This window comes from Camelina sativa, chromosome 6, assembly GCF_030686135.1.
Source record: "Camelina sativa cultivar CO46 ecotype springtype chromosome 6, ASM3068613v1".
NCBI classification, from domain to species: domain Eukaryota; kingdom Viridiplantae; phylum Streptophyta; class Magnoliopsida; order Brassicales; family Brassicaceae; genus Camelina; species Camelina sativa.
In genome coordinates, this window is record NC_141885.1 from 25,640,002 (window position 1) to 25,657,491 (window position 17,490).

At 37.2% G+C, this 17,490-nt stretch overlaps 4 protein-coding genes and 1 pseudogene across 6 annotated transcripts; 2 read left to right on the forward strand and 3 right to left on the reverse strand.

Moving 5' to 3' along the window:
• Window positions 1-76: 76 nt before the first annotated feature.
• LOC147942997 (calcium-transporting ATPase 4, plasma membrane-type pseudogene) lies at window positions 77-761 on the forward strand (annotated as a pseudogene). The gene is made up of 3 exons (XR_015560455.1): window positions 77-97; window positions 178-349; window positions 434-761. The product of XR_015560455.1 is annotated as a calcium-transporting ATPase 4, plasma membrane-type pseudogene (transcript).
• Window positions 762-958: 197 nt separating this feature from the next.
• On the reverse strand, window positions 959-1,595 carry LOC147942998 (defensin-like protein 195). The gene is made up of 2 exons (XM_087454742.1): window positions 1,483-1,595; window positions 959-1,371 (listed from the first exon to the last, which is right to left on the reverse strand). Exons 1-2 carry the CDS (start codon window positions 1,547-1,549, stop codon window positions 1,163-1,165), a joined length of 276 nt encoding a protein of 91 aa, XP_087310868.1. The 5' UTR covers window positions 1,550-1,595; the 3' UTR covers window positions 959-1,162.
• Window positions 1,596-4,639: 3,044 nt separating this feature from the next.
• LOC104699385 (transcription initiation factor IIB-1-like) lies at window positions 4,640-7,967 on the forward strand. The gene is made up of 9 exons (XM_087454743.1): window positions 4,640-5,364; window positions 5,448-5,645; window positions 5,762-6,129; window positions 6,633-6,657; window positions 6,751-6,880; window positions 6,981-7,111; window positions 7,229-7,317; window positions 7,402-7,478; window positions 7,667-7,967. The coding sequence occupies exons 1-9, from the start codon at window positions 5,176-5,178 to the stop codon at window positions 7,744-7,746; spliced, it is 1,287 nt and encodes a 428-aa protein (XP_087310869.1). The 5' UTR covers window positions 4,640-5,175; the 3' UTR covers window positions 7,747-7,967.
• A 1,131-nt stretch (window positions 7,968-9,098) lies between these two features.
• Window positions 9,099-14,123, reverse strand: LOC109124707 (nuclear pore complex protein NUP93A). 2 transcript variants are annotated; one of them, XM_087454744.1, is made up of 15 exons: window positions 13,804-14,123; window positions 13,586-13,677; window positions 13,371-13,437; window positions 13,020-13,079; window positions 12,826-12,915; window positions 12,279-12,542; window positions 11,940-12,035; window positions 11,685-11,819; window positions 11,433-11,486; window positions 11,257-11,340; window positions 11,052-11,138; window positions 10,071-10,973; window positions 9,812-9,993; window positions 9,435-9,726; window positions 9,099-9,352 (listed from the first exon to the last, which is right to left on the reverse strand). In XM_087454744.1, exons 1-15 carry the CDS (start codon window positions 13,903-13,905, stop codon window positions 9,275-9,277), a joined length of 2,586 nt encoding a protein of 861 aa, XP_087310870.1. In that variant the 5' UTR covers window positions 13,906-14,123; the 3' UTR covers window positions 9,099-9,274. The 2 variants fall into 2 exon arrangements, with proteins under 2 accessions (XP_087310870.1, XP_087310871.1); XM_087454745.1 differs by lacking the exons at window positions 12,826-12,915; window positions 13,020-13,079 and having other exon boundaries at window positions 13,804-13,974.
• Window positions 14,124-14,439: 316 nt separating this feature from the next.
• LOC104793074 (transcription initiation factor IIB-1) lies at window positions 14,440-17,042 on the reverse strand. The gene is made up of 7 exons (XM_087454746.1): window positions 16,241-17,042; window positions 15,739-15,763; window positions 15,516-15,645; window positions 15,290-15,420; window positions 15,066-15,154; window positions 14,905-14,981; window positions 14,440-14,804 (listed from the first exon to the last, which is right to left on the reverse strand). The coding sequence occupies exons 1-7, from the start codon at window positions 16,591-16,593 to the stop codon at window positions 14,671-14,673; spliced, it is 939 nt and encodes a 312-aa protein (XP_087310872.1). The 5' UTR covers window positions 16,594-17,042; the 3' UTR covers window positions 14,440-14,670.
• Between the last annotated feature and the right edge of the window lie 448 nt (window positions 17,043-17,490).

Genomic DNA, 17,490 nt, shown 5'->3' on the forward strand with positions numbered 1-17,490 from the left:
TGGAGAGGTAGTTGCAGTGTCTGGGGATGGGACAAACGATGCTCCTGCATTGCATGAAACAGACATTGGACTTGCAATGGGAATCGCTGGAACAGAGGTAACCCCTAATTATTCTCTTAATACTAGTTTGGTTAATCAAAAAGACTTGAGATTAATTAACGTTCCCGAAATATTCAGGTTGCAAAAGAGAATGCTGATGTGATCATCATGGACGATAACTTTAAAACAATAGTAAATGTGGCTAGATGGGGACGTGCTGTATATATAAACATTCAGAAGTTTGTTCAGTTCCAGCTAACTGTTAATGTAGTTGCTCTGATCATCAACTTCGTCTCTTCTTGCATCACAGGTACCATCAGACAACATTCAGACACTGTCTTTCTCCTATTGGTTGGCCATATATAATAACTGTTTCTTTTGGTTTCTTATCCAGGATCTGCTCCACTCACTGCCGTGCAACTGCTTTGGGTCAACATGATCATGGACACACTTGGTGCATTGGCTCTAGCTACAGAACCTCCCAATGAAGGTTTAATGAAACGTGCACCAATCGCTAGAACTGCTAGCTTCATCACCAAAACCATGTGGAGAAACATCGCAGGTCAAAGCGTTTACCAGTTGATTGTCTCGGGAATTCTCAATTTCGCAGGCAAGTCAATTCTCAAACTCGATGGATGGGCCTGACTCCACAGCCGTTCTCAACACAGTCATCTTCAACTCCTTCGTCTTTTGCCAGGTACCTCGCTGAAACAAAAACACAGATCTCTATTACAAATTAAAATCTCTAGTACACATGTTACGTTCGGAATTCGTTTTGACTGTCTAGATTAGCTGCAAAACAATCGGAACGCTGTCCACATAGTAAACAAACATGTGGATGGATACCAAAACACAATTATAAGGCAACTCAAATCGCACGTTTCTTTTCCTCTTAGTCAAAGTATGTATATGAAAAATGTAGTCGCAGAAACAAAAGTCGTACTTTTCATTATTTCTTATTTCAGATGTATTATTGTATTATCACAAGGACCATTCATATCCACTTATTATACAATACATTACTAAAACTTGTGGAAAAACATAACAAAACATTCAAACATACGACGGATGTGTATGTGTTTGTAGTCATTGTGCATCCATTAATTAGGTAAGACTTTAGATCTTATCGGGGAGTATCATCACAATAGTCGCATAAGCATTTAACATTAATGCCTTCTCCCCAACGGCATCTTCCACCTTTAGCTCCTTTGTTCGCACGGCATCTTGTATAACAAATCGTCGGAAATATCCGAGGGGCACAAAATCCAAAACCAACATCACCACCGTATTCTTTCAAGCACTCGCTACCCTGAGCTTCTATCTCTGGCACGTCTGTTATATATACACAAGAACATAAAATCACATATCATGAATTTGCAATGATCGCAGAGAACTTGTAAAAGAAGCAAGTATGTCAAGAAAAGCAGAGTACGGTTTGCTTACCGGAAATTACCAAGAAGAAGATGAAAAAGACAACGAAGATGGAAACAGATTTCATGGCCTTTGCCATTTTCTCTTTCTTTATCTAACTTTGGGTTTGTTGATATCAGATATGTGCTTAATAACACTTGTGTTTGGTGCTATTTATAATTATCTTTAGGACAAAACCGCTTTGTTTCGTGATATAGAACCGGACCATACCAAAACTAAACCAGTCAGATTCTGTGTTAAATTATTGTTTTCTTCAAAGATATAAGTTTGAATATTTGACCTTTTCATTTTTTTGACTTCGAATCGTTCCCACCATCGTTATGAAATTTATGATATATATATTGTTACGGTCTTCGCTGTCGATAAGACGATATCGATCACTTAAATCTTCCCACATTTTCTCCCTCTTTTAGCCGGCCATGTCATAAGAGTTTTTGAACTAATCTTCACGTCATCATAAATCATAATTGTTGTCTATTTCGATTTACGGTTGACTACGCTGAGAAAATGTGTATTCATTTGATTTAATCAAAACATCTTATAAATCGGTTTGGACTAGTCACTGAAGAAGTCATGAGATATTAACTAATATTATATGTGCATTGGAGTATTTTGGTCTCCCCTACGTAGACGCTGGAACCCCATCTTATTATATCTCATTAAGGTTTTTCAGGGAAAACATGTTTTATATAGTCGAAGGGTCAAAACTCGTATTATATACTGTATATTCCCGTTTACAACGTACTTATACAATTAATATAGCTAACTCTTTCCCCAAAATTAGCTTCTCTCAATCTACAGAACACAAGAATATGGACTAAAACATGGTCCGGTTCGGTTTTTTTCAAGAATAGACATTCGATTAACATTATCACCGTAACAATTTCAGTAGACCGGAGTTTAAAAACGAATTCAGTTACTTGCGTAATCAAACCGAACTTATGTTAAAAATATGTTCTTCCGAGAGTCGAATATGAGACCTCTCAAACATGAGCGTGTATTGTGGCCACTACGCCACTTCATAGATCTAACACTTCAATACGTGTTAATTTCCATAACGTAATAACAATTAAACTAAAAAACCAAACCAATAACATATATATTTAGACCAAAATACCAAAATATTTTAAATAAACCAAATATATGGAAGTTTTAGTTTTAGATATATTTGCTAACTTATTTCCTTACTAGTCAGTTTTTATTATTTCTTCATTAACTGATTTAAATTTAATGATATATTTGCTAAAATGATTATTTTGTATGAACTTCAATTACAAAATTATATATCTATATAATATAAATCAATGTTTGATCAATTTTCATAAAGAGAATAAACCATCTTCATGATCAATGTAAATCTCACTAATTGACCATTATAATATAAGAACATCTAAATTTATGTAATACTAAAATTTGACATATCACCACCAAAATGAGCAGCAAATTTGTATTAGCCAGTTTAGACTAATCACTAAGACATATACTCCCTGTGTTCCTAATTGTACTTTAATTCTTTTTGTGTGCACCAATTGTACTAGTATATGTCTTTTTCTTAGTTCAATTTATTTGTTATTTTAGTATTGAACAAGATTATACAGTAAAACCTCTATAAATTAATAATGTTGGGACTAAGACATTTTATTAATTTATAGTGATATTAATTTATCTATAAATTAATAATTATTATTTTATAGTGTAAATTAATAATTATTAATTTATAGATATATTTTTAATTGTTTATTTTTTTAAAAATTATGAATTGGAACAACTATAGCAAAATAAGATTAAACTTTCGGATGTTATAAATTTTATGGTTTAGGAATTGAACTTGTAATATTTAGAAAGCACTATTTACAATAAATTACAAATATTATAGATAAATTGACTTATACACATGAGACACATAAATTCAAATCTATGAATAATAATATCAATTCTCCTATTTTAATAATTTGTCAAATTATCAAATTGTAAATGATGCATATCTAAAAATTAAAACTTTAAATTTTAATTATTTGTATGACATGTTATAAAATATTTTAGAGATATTATTATAGGTTGAAAATACAACATTACAATTGTTCTATAGAATTGAGCTTTAGGAAAAACATACACTATTATATCAGTATATATATATATATATATATAAATTTACATAATTATTAATTTATGATATTATTGGGACCATATTTTATAAGGAGATTTCGAAAAAATTATTATCTTATTATCTTATCGAATATTGTTAATTTTTACACTGGCCCGACTTGGGACCAGCAAAATTTATTAATTTATAGTGTTTATTAATTTATAGAGTATTAATTTATAGAGGTTTTACTGTATATATAAATATATATTATTACATCTAGAACTGTGAGAGTTAAATGTTAGATTGAAATTTTGTTAAATAGGATTCACTTAAGTAAACTATGTGAAAAACAGTCCCATGTTTAGATATATTAGACCAACAAATGATACATATTCGATTTAAATTTTCTGATTTCGCCCCCTTAGGTTGTATCTACTTGATTAGTCTTAGATTAGTTCCACCATGGTAAGCTGATCCTCTTGTCCGTGAGGAGGAGAAGAATCTTAGTTTTCAGCAACTACATTTGGGATTGAGCTTTCATAAATTTGCTGAGCTTAAATACACATCCTCTCAACACTTCCAAACTCTAGCTAAAAAACCAAAGCCAACCAAAATGTTCAACACTCCTGTCATCATGACTTCCATAATTGCAGCCGTTGTTCTTATTTTAGGTCTTGGTTTCCTCAAAAAAACTAAACAAACGATGTGCCTTCTTCTCAACTACAACACAGGAAAAGGAATTGCAAGATTTGTTGGTCCCTGATTGCAATAATCTTGGAGATGATTCCCCTCTTATCCGCTGCTATGTGAAAATGCTTTCCACATGGTATGTCTCTCTTCTATCTCCTTCATACTCTCAAGTCGTTTCTATCTACTTGATACTCTCTTCAATTCCTTACACCTTTATAAAAGAAACAAATTATTATGGCCTATAGTTTTATCTTATAAAATAGCATATTCCATCTCTAGTGCATTTGCCCTTTCTAACTGGCATCACACATTCGCAAGGTTCATGATCTGTGTGATACACGTAAATTTCTCTTCTCATTAGCAATTGCTTTTTCTTTGTCTAGTTCTCTAAGTGGAGTTACTAAAATGTGGGAGATGCCTTAAGTTACATACAAGATTGCTGTCTTGAAGGACCACAAAGAACGTGCAACCAATGTAGTGTTCTCCCCTGTGGATGATTGTCTAGCAACTGCTTCTGCTGATCGATTTGCAAAGCTGTGGAAAACTGCTGGAACGCTCCTACAAGTACAAACTTTTGAAGGCCATTTGAATCGTCTTTCACGTGTTGCCTTTCACCCATCAGGGACATACCTGGGAACCACCACCTTGCACGTGTCTAGTTCTCTAAGTGGAGTTGTTACCAAACTGTGGGAGATGCCTCAAGTTACAAACAAGATTGATGTCCTGAAGGACCCCAAAGGACGTGCAACTGATCTAGTGTTCTCCCTTGTGGATGACTCTCTAGCAACTGCTTCTGCTGATCGAACTACAAAGCTGTGGAAAACAGATGGAACGCTCCTACCATCTTTTGAAGGCCATTTGGATCGTCTTGCACGTGCTGCCTTCCACCCATCAGGGAGATATCTGGGAACCACCGCCTTTGACAAAACATGGAGATTGCGGATATAAACACGGGCGCAGAGCTGCTTATGCAAGAAGGTCACAGTCGCAGTGTCTATGGAATTGCATTTCAACAAGTTGGAACATTAGCAGCTTCTTCTGGGCTTGATTCACTAGCACGGGTTTGGGATCTCCGCACTGGTAGCAGTATTCTTGCCTTCCGAGGACACATCAGACCTGTAAGATTCTAGTTTTGTTCCCTTGGTTCTCTTATTGTACTAACCCTTGTATTAATCCCATCCGCTTTATTATGCTTCTCCAGGTACTCTCAGTGAACTTCTCTCCTAATGGTTATCACTTGGCATCTGGTGGTGAGGATAATCAGTTCCCTACTTGGGATCTAAGAATGGGAAAGTCATTGAACATTATCCCAGCTCATGCTAACCTTGTGTCTCAAGTGAAGTATGAACCACGAGAAGGCTACTTCCTGGCCACTGCCTCATACGACATGAAAGTCAATGTAAATACTTCTCTAGTTCTGCTCTTAACTTTGGTTCTAGCTACTGCTTCTGCTGATCGATTTTTTAGGGTTGTTGATTTTAAATTTATTTTTTCTTGGTTAAAAAAAAAACATAGGGTTCTTGTGTAATCATGTCGGATGCGTATTGTACGGATTGTAAGAAGGAGACGGAGTTGGTGTTCGATCACTCAGCGGGAGACACCCTTTGCTCCGAGTGTGGTTTGGTTTTGGAATCTCACTCAATCGATGAGACCTCTGAGTGGCGTACCTTCGCTAATGAGTCTTCCAACAGCGATCCCAACCGTGTCGGGGGTCCAACCAACCCTCTTCTCGCCGATAGTGCTCTCACCACTGTCATCGCTAAGCCCAATGGTTCCTCCGGTGATTTCTTGTCTTCTTCTCTCGGGAGGTGGCAGAACCGTAACTCCAACTCCGATCGTGGTTTGATTCAAGCCTTTAAAACTATCGCCACCATGTCTGAAAGGTAGTCCCATTTCTGATTTTCGTTTATCACCCCCCTTTTGAGATCCCCTTCTGAGATATTGGATTTGGACTTTACAAAGCATTGAAAACGTTTAGATCACATGGTTTCTTAATGAGAGTACATGGTTTATGCAATGTTGTCTCCGCTTGGTGATTGGTTTTTGTATGTGCTTGCTTTGATTTATATCACGCAGCTTTCGTTATTTGGGGATCTTGTTACCGGATCCACCTCTTGCATTATTGTTACACGTTTGAGAAACCACATTGTCAGTTACAGAACAAAAGGAGGTTCCTTTTTTAATGGTTCATTGAGAGAGTTTTGGCTTCTCTTGCACTTTTATTATGTGTGTTTTAATGTTGTGTTTGTCTGTACTTGAAGAGGTGTTGTTGCTGCTGTTGGTTTGGAGTGTTTGTTTTGTATTGCCCGACTCATGTTTTGCTGTGTATTTACATTATATTGTTCCGTGTGAGAATACTTACTTGTTGATATTTGTTTTTTTCCAGGTTGGGACTTGTTGCGACTATCAAGGTAAGCTTGTTCGTCTGTGTATATGTTAGTGGAACTTATTTGTCAATTTGTGCGTATTCATTTACAGCTTTGTTGACCGTTTGCTATGTGTAGGATCGGGCTAATGAGATATATAAGAGGTTGGAGGATCAAAAGTCAAGCAGGGGAAGAAATCAGGGTGCACTTTATGCAGCCTGCCTGTACATTGCCTGTCGACAGGAGGACAAGCCCCGAACTATTAACGGTACATTTCAAAGATTTCTCATTTGTGAGAGAGTCTTGTTACCTCTTGATATGATATAGCTTTGCCATAAGTCAATCAAACTCCTGTACCTTGTGTATAGAAATATGCGTTATTGCCAATGGGGCAACAAAGAAGGAAATTGGCCGAGCCAAAGACTACATTGTTAAAACATTGGGACTGGAGACTGGCCAGTCTGTGGAACTAGGCACTATTCACGCTGGTGATTTCATGGTGAGTTTGTCTGAAGCTTTATAAATGTTGTTGCTGATTCTAGAATCTACTGTATGCTTTGATTCAAATATGCATTGAATTTGTGGTTTCATAGCTCTCTATTTGCTGATATTGCAGAGAAGGTTCTGCTCTAACCTCGGGATGTCCAACCATGCGGTTAAAGCTGCTCAGGAAGCTGTGCAAAAATCTGAGGAATTTGACATAAGGTACGTTTCAATTATTTCTCCCCAGATACTCGTGACCAAAATGGACATAGCAGAACTGAAAGATCTTTATGTGGAATCTTGCAGGAGGAGCCCTATATCAATAGCGGCAGTGGTCATTTATATCATAACCCAGCTTTCTGATGACAAGAAGACTCTCAAAGGTTTGTTTGTTTTCTTTCTTTTTCCTGGCGCATTTATTCGAGTAAAGAGTTGAAACCATCTATGTAAATACTTCTGTAGTTCCTTTCCTAAGTGTATATTTTTTTTTTTCTTCTTTTTCTAATCTTTTCAATCTTCTGTTTCATCTGCTCTTAACTTTGGTTCTAACTTGTTGCATTCTGTTTACCAGATATGGCCGGATTTAAAAGAAGAACTCAACTTAGTTACCGCGGGATTAAAGATGTCTATTTCCTCATGAGCACAATTTAGATCACCCATCAAGATTACAGGCTTAGACTTCTCTAGCTCCTGTAGATGCAAAAGGTTCCTTGAGCTTGTGTAAAGACACGTACAAAAACATAAAGAAATTCCAATAGAAAGTTCCATACTTTGATGTAATTGCTCCCATTCTTCGATCCTGTATGACTTGAAAACCCATAGGATCCATTCGTTAAAATTAAAAGAAAACGAACATCTGTCAACCATAGAAAGCAGTAAATTTGAGTACCAGTCTTTTTAAGCCATCTCCGGAATTAGGGACATAAGTATTTATTAAGTAGAAGGAGTCAAATTCAGCAGTCACAATGCATCCTTCCATGTCATGATCTGATCCAGATAGATCGGTACCATATCTAACTGAGAGTGGTTTTATCTGTCAAAAGACCAATGTAATAATATAACATGTCAGATCAAGTAGAGATTAACTGACATCAAAGTTTAGTCTCCTGCAAGCACAAGACATCAAAGTTTTCTCTTTGGGCAAGCTGCAGAGCAGAGAAGCTCTTTAATTTCAACAATGCTCTCAATCCATTAACATTCCAAGTCATAAGCTTCACATGCTTGGTTCCCTCTGGTAGAGTGGGAGGTCTTATTGTCTTTGGGTTATAAGCTTTCCAGTCCTTCTGAGGCTTCTTATGAGCAAGTACAGTCCACGGTTCACTCTGACTCGGGGATGATATAATTTCTTCGGTTTTCAGAACTTCACTAGAGATAGTTGATGATGCTTCTTCTTTTGACTGAAATTGCAGCTTACCTAGGAAATTTTAAGCACACAAAATGTTTTTAAATACTATGTTAAAAACATGTCCAGTTTTATAGATATTATTAGACCAACAAATAATACATATTCAAATTCATAAGTCATAGAATTATATCCCATGGATTACAAATAATACATATATTCGAATTCATAAATCATAAAAGTTATTTTTTCCACCTACAAATAATACCTCTTAACTGATTCATCAGCAGCTTTGAAAGAGATGTATCTCAAAGCGATACTACTACATATTAGTGTATTACAGATGTTTGTTGGACATGGCCTCTCCAGCTCAAACGAACGATACTTGTTAAAATATATATATATATATATATATATATATATATATATATATATATATATATATTCCCAAAATCAATTTTTAATATCAAAATTCACTAGATAAATTATATATGCATTATAAATTTTGCAAAACATATGCCATCTAGATTTTGTGTATGGACTAAAACTAAAACTGTGTGTTATCTCTACAGTGTTGGGGTTTCACTTGTTGGAAGCTAGCCCGACTTGTGTGCTGAACTTGTCTCAGAGGATGTTAGTGGAGTTGCAATACCACCACAGATTTGTATTTAAGTTTGTTCGTTTTTATTTATAATGGGAGGTTTTCTCCCTTAGTTCTACCAAAAAAAAAAAAAAAAACTAAAATGCACATTAATAATCTTTATAAGCAAGATTTGAAAGCTACTAAAAAGTCAACAGAATCAGGGTCAAGAATCTGGACGATAAGCCCAAAAATATTCAAAAGCTTCGAGCCACCTTCTCGTACAAGTCACGAGGCCAGTTCCGGTGTGTGTTGCTTGCAAGAAACCCAGCAATCTGCGGATAGCGATCAGAGGATCAAGTATCATGACTTTGTAATAAACCAAAACCAAAATTATGAATTTGTTAATTAATGTACCTTGGATCTCATGGCACGGATCGATCCATCAGTGTCAGGTACATTGGCCAAACACGTTAGTGCAACTTTAAGCAGGTCCGGGACACAAGTCTGGAAGTAAGGTGATGCACTCTGGAACACATCAGCTGTTGCATCGGGCACTCTTGGATCGAGATGAAGGAATGGAAGTCTTGCAATTTCCCTTAAAGCATCCAGATGATTGCCTAATTTACCAAACTTGTGGATTGATAGTATGGCCTCAAGCTCTCTTAGTATGGTTTCTTGTTCCATCACTCGATCTCTTTCCTGGGGACTGTGAGTAGCAGAATAAAAACAAATCCCCTGAGCACATTTTTAACTTGAAGCAAAGTAGTTTTCTAGCCTGAAAAATAATATACCTGACTTCAGGGTAATATTTGTAAGTCTGAAGAATGTCGTTCCCCGCGAGTATGAGCCCTGTTGTTCGGCTTTCACCATCCAACCTTCCACGGGCGAGAGAACAAATGGCTTCAGAAAGACACTTGTTTATAGTCTCCAAGGCAGCCGAAAATGCACCGACTCTCTTCTGTATTTCTATGGACTGGGAAAATGAAAACCATGGTGAAAATTCTATAAAAGACTTAGGCTCCAAACAATGTTAGATGAGAAGTTACTTACTTTGTCATATAATCCAGCTTCCTGACATTGATGCGCAGCTTCAACCAAGAACTGCTGTCGCAATCTAGAATCAGAAAAAAACCTTCCAAGCTGACCTTCTTCACCAGAACCTCTTGCCCCAAGCATAAAGTAAAGGCCACCTTCTCGAAGCAGAATCTCAGTCAGCAGCTGCTTCAGCATTAAGTTTCTCTGCCTCTGTTGATCCGTATTACTTCTTCCAGACCAAGCTAATTGTCCCCCACCTACAGTAGCAGCAGCTTGTGCATAATACTCTACCGTCATTTGGAAATCTCCATGATGCAAAAACATTGACCCATATTGCCTTATCATGCTAGATGCCTCAGCATTAGGATCCATCACACTTAGTTTGTGGCCAGTCCCAGAGCCTTCTGATAAAACGGAATGGTCCACTAGAGAAATAGCTATATGAACAGCATCAATATTATACCCTCCATCTCCTGCTTCTTTGGATAAGTGCATGATAGCTGGTAGCAACTGAATGCTGAGAAGCAAAACATATGGATATACCAAGGGGTCTTTACCATTCTTCGTGTAGTATGAAGGCTCAAATTTATTGAGATAGGCCTGAAGATCATCTAAACTGTAAGGTGCAAGGCCATCATTCAGGACCACAGATGAAGATCCACCAGTGACGTCCCTTATGCATGATAATTTGAACCATAAGAAATCTTCAATTGTGTTGAATAGTGTAGACAGATCCCTCAGTATACGCTCAATTTGCCTACGGGAACCAGAAATGATGGTGTAGAGTAGAAGTTTCTTCTTGTCATACGACGTTCGACCCAACCGGTCACCCATTCTTAGCATTTTCTCACATTCTTCTGAAGCTATAGCTGCAGACTCTGCAGCCACCATACCATCTGTGGTAATCCACTCTGTAAGCTGCGAAAAAAATATATGTAACGAAAGAGCTGATTCCAAAACTTTTGTATAATATACTAAGATCTAAAGTAGACCTACCAGTGGTGCAAATTGCTGAGATGACCGAGTTGAGCGAGCGATTTCTCTAGCCTCCTCATAATACCCAGTTCGCAAGCAAAAATATATCTGTGGTTTGAGAGATAAATATCACTCATTTCACGTCCGCAATGTAAAATATCTATATCTCAATCATATGGTTATGAAAAAGTTAATAATTCAAAGCACGAGGGAAATAATCCAAAACCTGCTGCCAAGTAGTATCAACAGGAGGCTGCCTACGAGCATCAGCTGAATCGAAATCTAAAATACCATAGTCTCTCAAACGAATCTGCACAGTATAATAAACAAAAAAATGAGAAAGCTACACAGCCCTATGAACATTTTCTATGTGTTAAGCACTTTTATGTTTGGGAGACTTACCCGAAGGAATGCACGAATTCTTTGCAAATTTCCAACAGATCCACCAAGAGCAGCCTAGACAGGATTAAAAAAAACAAGAAACATGTTAGAGTGATTACCAAAACTATTGAAATAGGATTGAAAAATCATGGAACTTTTTAGACAGCATCCAACCATTTCAAGAAGATGGTAGTCAAAATATGCATTGACATATTATACGTACACAAACAAACAAAAAACAACTAAAGAAAAAAACGAGAGAGAAATGAATACTTGTGTCGGGTGACTCTGAATTGTGTCCATTATAAATTTCTCATGCCCACGTTGTAAATGATGCCTCGCACCTATCGCGAGAGACATCCTCTTCGAAACACCCTGTCGAGCTGCTGAATCTTCACCTGTTATTGCCTGGAAAAAGTTTGTCAACAATCAGAAATCATGTGTATAAATTTAAGAAAGGCAGAAGACAACGATCAGTCAATCATCCTTTTATTGCAAATTGTTGGCTGAAAGATATAAAAATATTACCTGGACAAGCTGCCAGATTTTCTGCATGTTGACTGATTTTCCGCGTGTTACCTCAGCACCAAGACTATCATAAGCGTCCTTAAAACACATAGCAGGCTGACAAAAAGTAAAAACTAGGATCAGTAGACAGCACACCCAAACAATCAATATGAGGGTAGCCAGTTAAAATGGCTGCTGCATAAGAGGTAGAGTGCATACCGAACAAAAAGTTAGAACAATTCTAGCTTGACTTCTTAAAGTAGTTAGGGGAATTAATAGTTTTCAGCTAGACGTATCGACAGTAATTCAAGGAAAGTGAACTAGTACTAAGTTTTAAGTCAAGGTATAGGAAATCCTTACTCTAAATGGCAAGCCTCGTTCTCTTGAAGTGTTAAGTTTCTTCACAACCTCTCCATAGATGTATGCCTTTTTCTCATGAATGGGTATGTTAGCCAGAGCCACAAGTTCTTTGCCTGGTGTTGAGGACACTCGAGGACTTGAAGCCACCGGCACTAGTTGACCAGCATGAGCCTCTCTGCTTGTATCAGTGAAATTCGTTTTAGGTAGCATTGATATTCTGCTGAGGCTCTGAAGGAAGTCACGTTTTTCTTTTCTCCAATCCTCCTGCCAAGTTAATTCACATGCAATATTTAGCATCCAAACCCTCTAATATATCCTGTCACTAAGCAAATCATCCATATCCATGAAAATTCTCTTTAAAGATTATTGATTGCATAGTACAAATGTACTTTTGACAACTTTTAAGTAGGAATCAACAAAATATGTGCCTCTGTAACGAGTTATCAATCTTTGTATGCAATAGCATAATGGGAAGAACCCAAATGCTAGGAGGAAAAAGAAGTAAGGATAAAGTTAAAGTGGAAATATGGATAGCAAGAATACAAACCTCCAGCACTTTCATCATGTAGTCATTAAAGCTTCGAACATTATCCTTTTGGGCTTCCTGTATAGCTGATACCATAGCCATTTCATGAACCTAAAACAAAACAATAAATAACACATATCATAAAGGCCATGCATCGCCAAGACAACCAATCTATATTATAATATATGTAGTAAACATTCGAGAAACAGAAGTACCTGTTGCAGGTATTCTTCAACGCTCGTCGCCTCAGCAGGAAACACATCCTCAAATGTGGTCTTTGAAGAGTATTTAAAAATGGAAAAAGATTAGAAAAAACATCACATAGTGGCAGAAGAAATTAATCACATTTGAAAAGCAGACGGCAAGCTGAGATATGTGTAAGCAAGAAAGCATACAAAGGTAGGAGTCTATACCAATAAGCAGACAACAGCAAGAGATGATGAATTCGTTTGCAAAAAACAAAACTACTTATTCTTATCTCAAGGCAAAAAAACACAAAGTAATCCTTCAAGCACATGATAAGCAGAATCAGCTAAGATGAAATATAGAATAAGACAAATATTCACCTTGAGCTCAAAAGATTTAAGATCACGAGCTAGTTGCTCTGCATTGATTCCCTCCCGTGCGAGTAGTCTGCAATGTCCAACAACAACAACAACAAAAAAGACAATAGAATCAACACTTGCTTGTGGACAAAAAGCTACTCCCATTTGAAAAGTTGAATGGGAGAATCAAAACAAAACCACAACTGATTGACAATATAAAACTGAAGAGGATTTACCTAGTGGCAGCAATAGACTGAGAAGGAGCTTCGTTCCTTAGGGTTTTAGCCTTGAGCTTCTTCGATAACGCTTCCAACTGATCTAAATTTCTCTGATAGCGACACAGACACATATCAATCTTACTAATCTTAAATGTTGAAACAACTTAATTTCCGGAGAAACCAGTCGGTCGGAGGAGAAAGGGAAAAAAAAAGAAAAAAGCAGCGGAAAGGGGAACCTGAAGAGGAGGAAACTGAGAAGAAGGAGCAGCTTGCTCCAGAAGCTTCGACGAAGAATGGAGAAGATCAGTCCAACCACTCATCTCTTGGTCGTTCGCCATTGATTTTGGATTCGAGGCTTCGAACTAAACTACGCGGTCGGGGAAGAGACAAAGAGAGAGGGTTTTCGAGATTTAAAACCTTTTTTCGTTTTAATTTTCTTTTAATTTGTTTTATGTTTTTTTTTTACTCTTTCATGACGAAATAGATTACCACTAGTGATTTCACTTTTACCCACACCAGTAAATAGGATTTTGAGCCATTGCCTTCAATTTCTGGCTTTTTTTTTTCCATTAAATTTGCTCTTTATACTTCACCGATTACAAAAAATTTTGGGGTTTAACTATTTTAGCTTTTTATTTTCAAGTTAAGCAACCAATGAAATAACACAATTTCTAGTTTAAAAGCGACAAAAGAATAATCTCTGTTTTGTCAAAAGGCTCAACAAGTCAAAAATGTAGCATAGGCGTTAATAGATGCAACCATGAGCAATGTGATACACTCGTATGGCGGCAACTCAACAAGTTTCGTGGCTTTAACAACCCTTTCGGAGCCAAGTTTTTTCTCGCCGTTATACGACGATATGGAACTAAAAGTGAGGACAAAATAGTTCATACTATAGAATAATAATATTCTTTTTTTTTCCATGGTTCTTCAACGCATTACAAGAATCTTATAGCAAAAGGGACTCCAAAAACGATTTGAAAAAGACCAATAGCCTCTCTACTAGAGAGGGACAATTGCTTTTGTATCTTCCTCAATATATGGATTTAATATAAGATAGGTTCTCTATTGCATGCATAATAGAAGAATAAAAAGAAAGATCTTCAAGGACTTGAGAGGTTTTTGAGATCCTCTTCCTTGGCATACCAGCTTGGTGCTATCTTTGACAGATGTGGATACAAGTCTTTGTATGAATTCCTTATTGTCCCTTCTGCTACTCCTGTCGCTGTCGATATGTCTGCATCATCTCATGTATTTAATCAGTCTAAAGGTTTTTGATGATTTCAACTCTTTTACTCGAATAAATGCGCCAGGAAAAAGAAAGAAAACAAACAAACCTTTGAGAGTCTTCTTGTCATCAGAAAGCTGGGTTATGATATAAATGACCACTGCCGCTATTGATATAGGGCTCCTCCTGCAAGATCCCAAATAGAGATCTTTCAGTTCTGCTATGTCCATCTTGGTCACGAGTATCTGGGGAGAAATAACTGAAACGTACCTTATGTCAAATTCCTCAGATTTTTGCACAGCTTCCTGAGCAGCTTTAACCGCATGGTTGGACATCCCGAGGTTAGAGCAGAACCTTCTCTGCAATATCAGCAAGTAGAGAGCTATGAAACCACAAATTCAATGCAGCCAACAAAATCAAGAGAGCCATATTTAAATAAAAGAATACACTAGAATCAGCAACATATTATTCTATGCAGATTCAGACAAACTCACCATGAAATCACCAGCGTGAATAGTGCCTAGTTCCACAGACTGGCCAGTCTCCAGTCCCAATGTTTTAACAATGTAGTCTTTGGCTCGGCCAATTTCCTTCTTTGTTGCCCCATTGGCAATGACGCATATTTCTATACACAAAGTACATAAGTTTGATTGACTTATGGCAAAGCTATATCAAGAGATAACAAGACTCTCTCTCAAATGAGAAATCTTTGAAATGTACCCTTAATAGTACGTGGCTTGTCCTCCTGTCGACAGGCAATGTACAGGCAGGCTGCATAAAGTGCATCCTGATTTCTTCCCCTGCTTGACTTTTGATCCTCCAACCTCTTATATATCTCATTAGCCCGATCCTACACATAGCAAACGGCCAACAAAGCTGTAAATGAATACGCACAAATTGACAAATAAGTTCCACTAACATATACACAGACGAACAAGCTTACCTTGATAGTCGCAACAAGTCCCAACCTGGAAAAAACAAATATCAACCAAGTGAGTATTCTCCCACGGAACAGTATAATGTAAAAATACACAGCAAAACATGAGTCGGGCAATACAAAACAAACACTCTAAACCAACAGCAGCAACAACACCTCTTCAAGTACAGACAAACACAACATTAAAGTGCAAGGGAAGACAAAACTCTCTCAATGAAACATTAAAAAGGAACCTCCTTTTGTTCTGTAACTGACAATGTGGTTTCTCAAACGTGTAACAATAACGCAAGAGGTGGATCCGGTAACAAGATTCCCAAATAACGAAAGGTGTGTGATATAAATCAAAGCAAGCACATACGAAAACCAATCTCCAAGCGGATACAACCTTGTACTCTCATTAGAAACCATGTGATCTAAACGCTTTCAATGCTTAGTAAAGTCCAAATCCAATATCTCAGAAGGGGATCTCAAAAGGGAGATAAACGAAAAAAATCAGAAATGGGACTACCTTTCAGACATGGTGGCGATAGTTTTAAAGGCTTGAATCAAACCGCGATCGGAGTTGGAGTTACGGTTCTGCCACCTCCCGAGAGAAGAAGACAAGAAATCACCGGAGGAACCATTGGGCTTGGCGATGACAGTGGTGAGAGCACTATCGGCGAGAAGAGGGTTGGTTGGACCACCGACACGGTTGGGATCGCTGTTGGAAGACTCATTAGCGAAGGTACGCCACTCAGAGGTCTCGTCGATGGAGTGAGATTCCAAAACCAAACCACACTCGGAGCAAAGGGTGTCTCCCGCTGAGTGATCGAATACCAACTCCGTCTCCTTCTTACAATCCGTACAATACGCATCCGACATGATTACACAAGAACCCTAATTTTTTTTAACCCAGAAAAAAAAATTAAAATCAACAACCCTAAAAAATCGAGATCTTAATCGGTTGGTTTACAAGGGTTCCTTTCGATTTCTTCTTCTCTCGTCTTCTTCTTCTTCGCGAGAGAGAGAGAAAAAAAAAAGGGAGACAAAGAAACTAAAACACGAGATGCAACTTTGTGGAGAGAAGGAGAGAAACCGTAGGTTTGTGTCCTGATTTATAGACAAAGACATAGGGACAAGTTTCCCTGCGGTGAGATGCACCCTGTAGAGATGATCTATATCGTTGGTTTCACTGGGACCTACTAATAATCAATCGGACGGTTTATTAATTTTCTCCAGCGATTGACGTTTGTTTTATTTTATTTGTAATACAGTATAGCTTTGCTTGTCCGTTTTAGGAGGACAGAAGAAAAATAAATAAGTGACTTGTTAGGGAAGTCATACCGGTCGCATGTGTTCGATTTAGTTGGAAGAGTTTTGGAGTGTTTGGATATGTAAATTAAAAAAAAACTTGGTAGTTGTTTGGATATTGGAAGATACAATAAAACTGGCATTGAGCTTATGTACTTTTGTTAATCCATAAATGGGTCACCTAATGGACTCTTTTGAACTTGGTTCAATACATAACCAAAATACATAAACCAAATTTTTGGGTAATTTTATACCTGAAATAGCTAAACATTAGTACGTGAGACAAAAAACTGATAAATTCACTTTTGAAGATGACACGTTATATATCACCCCTTTTTGTTTTGTACGTGTCTCACAAAATTTACAGAAATTAATTGTTTGAAATGAAATATGAATGCTTTGGATTTGACATATAAAGGATTCTGTAACTTCACAATTTTTTTTTTAATCCTATATTTTTACTCAGGA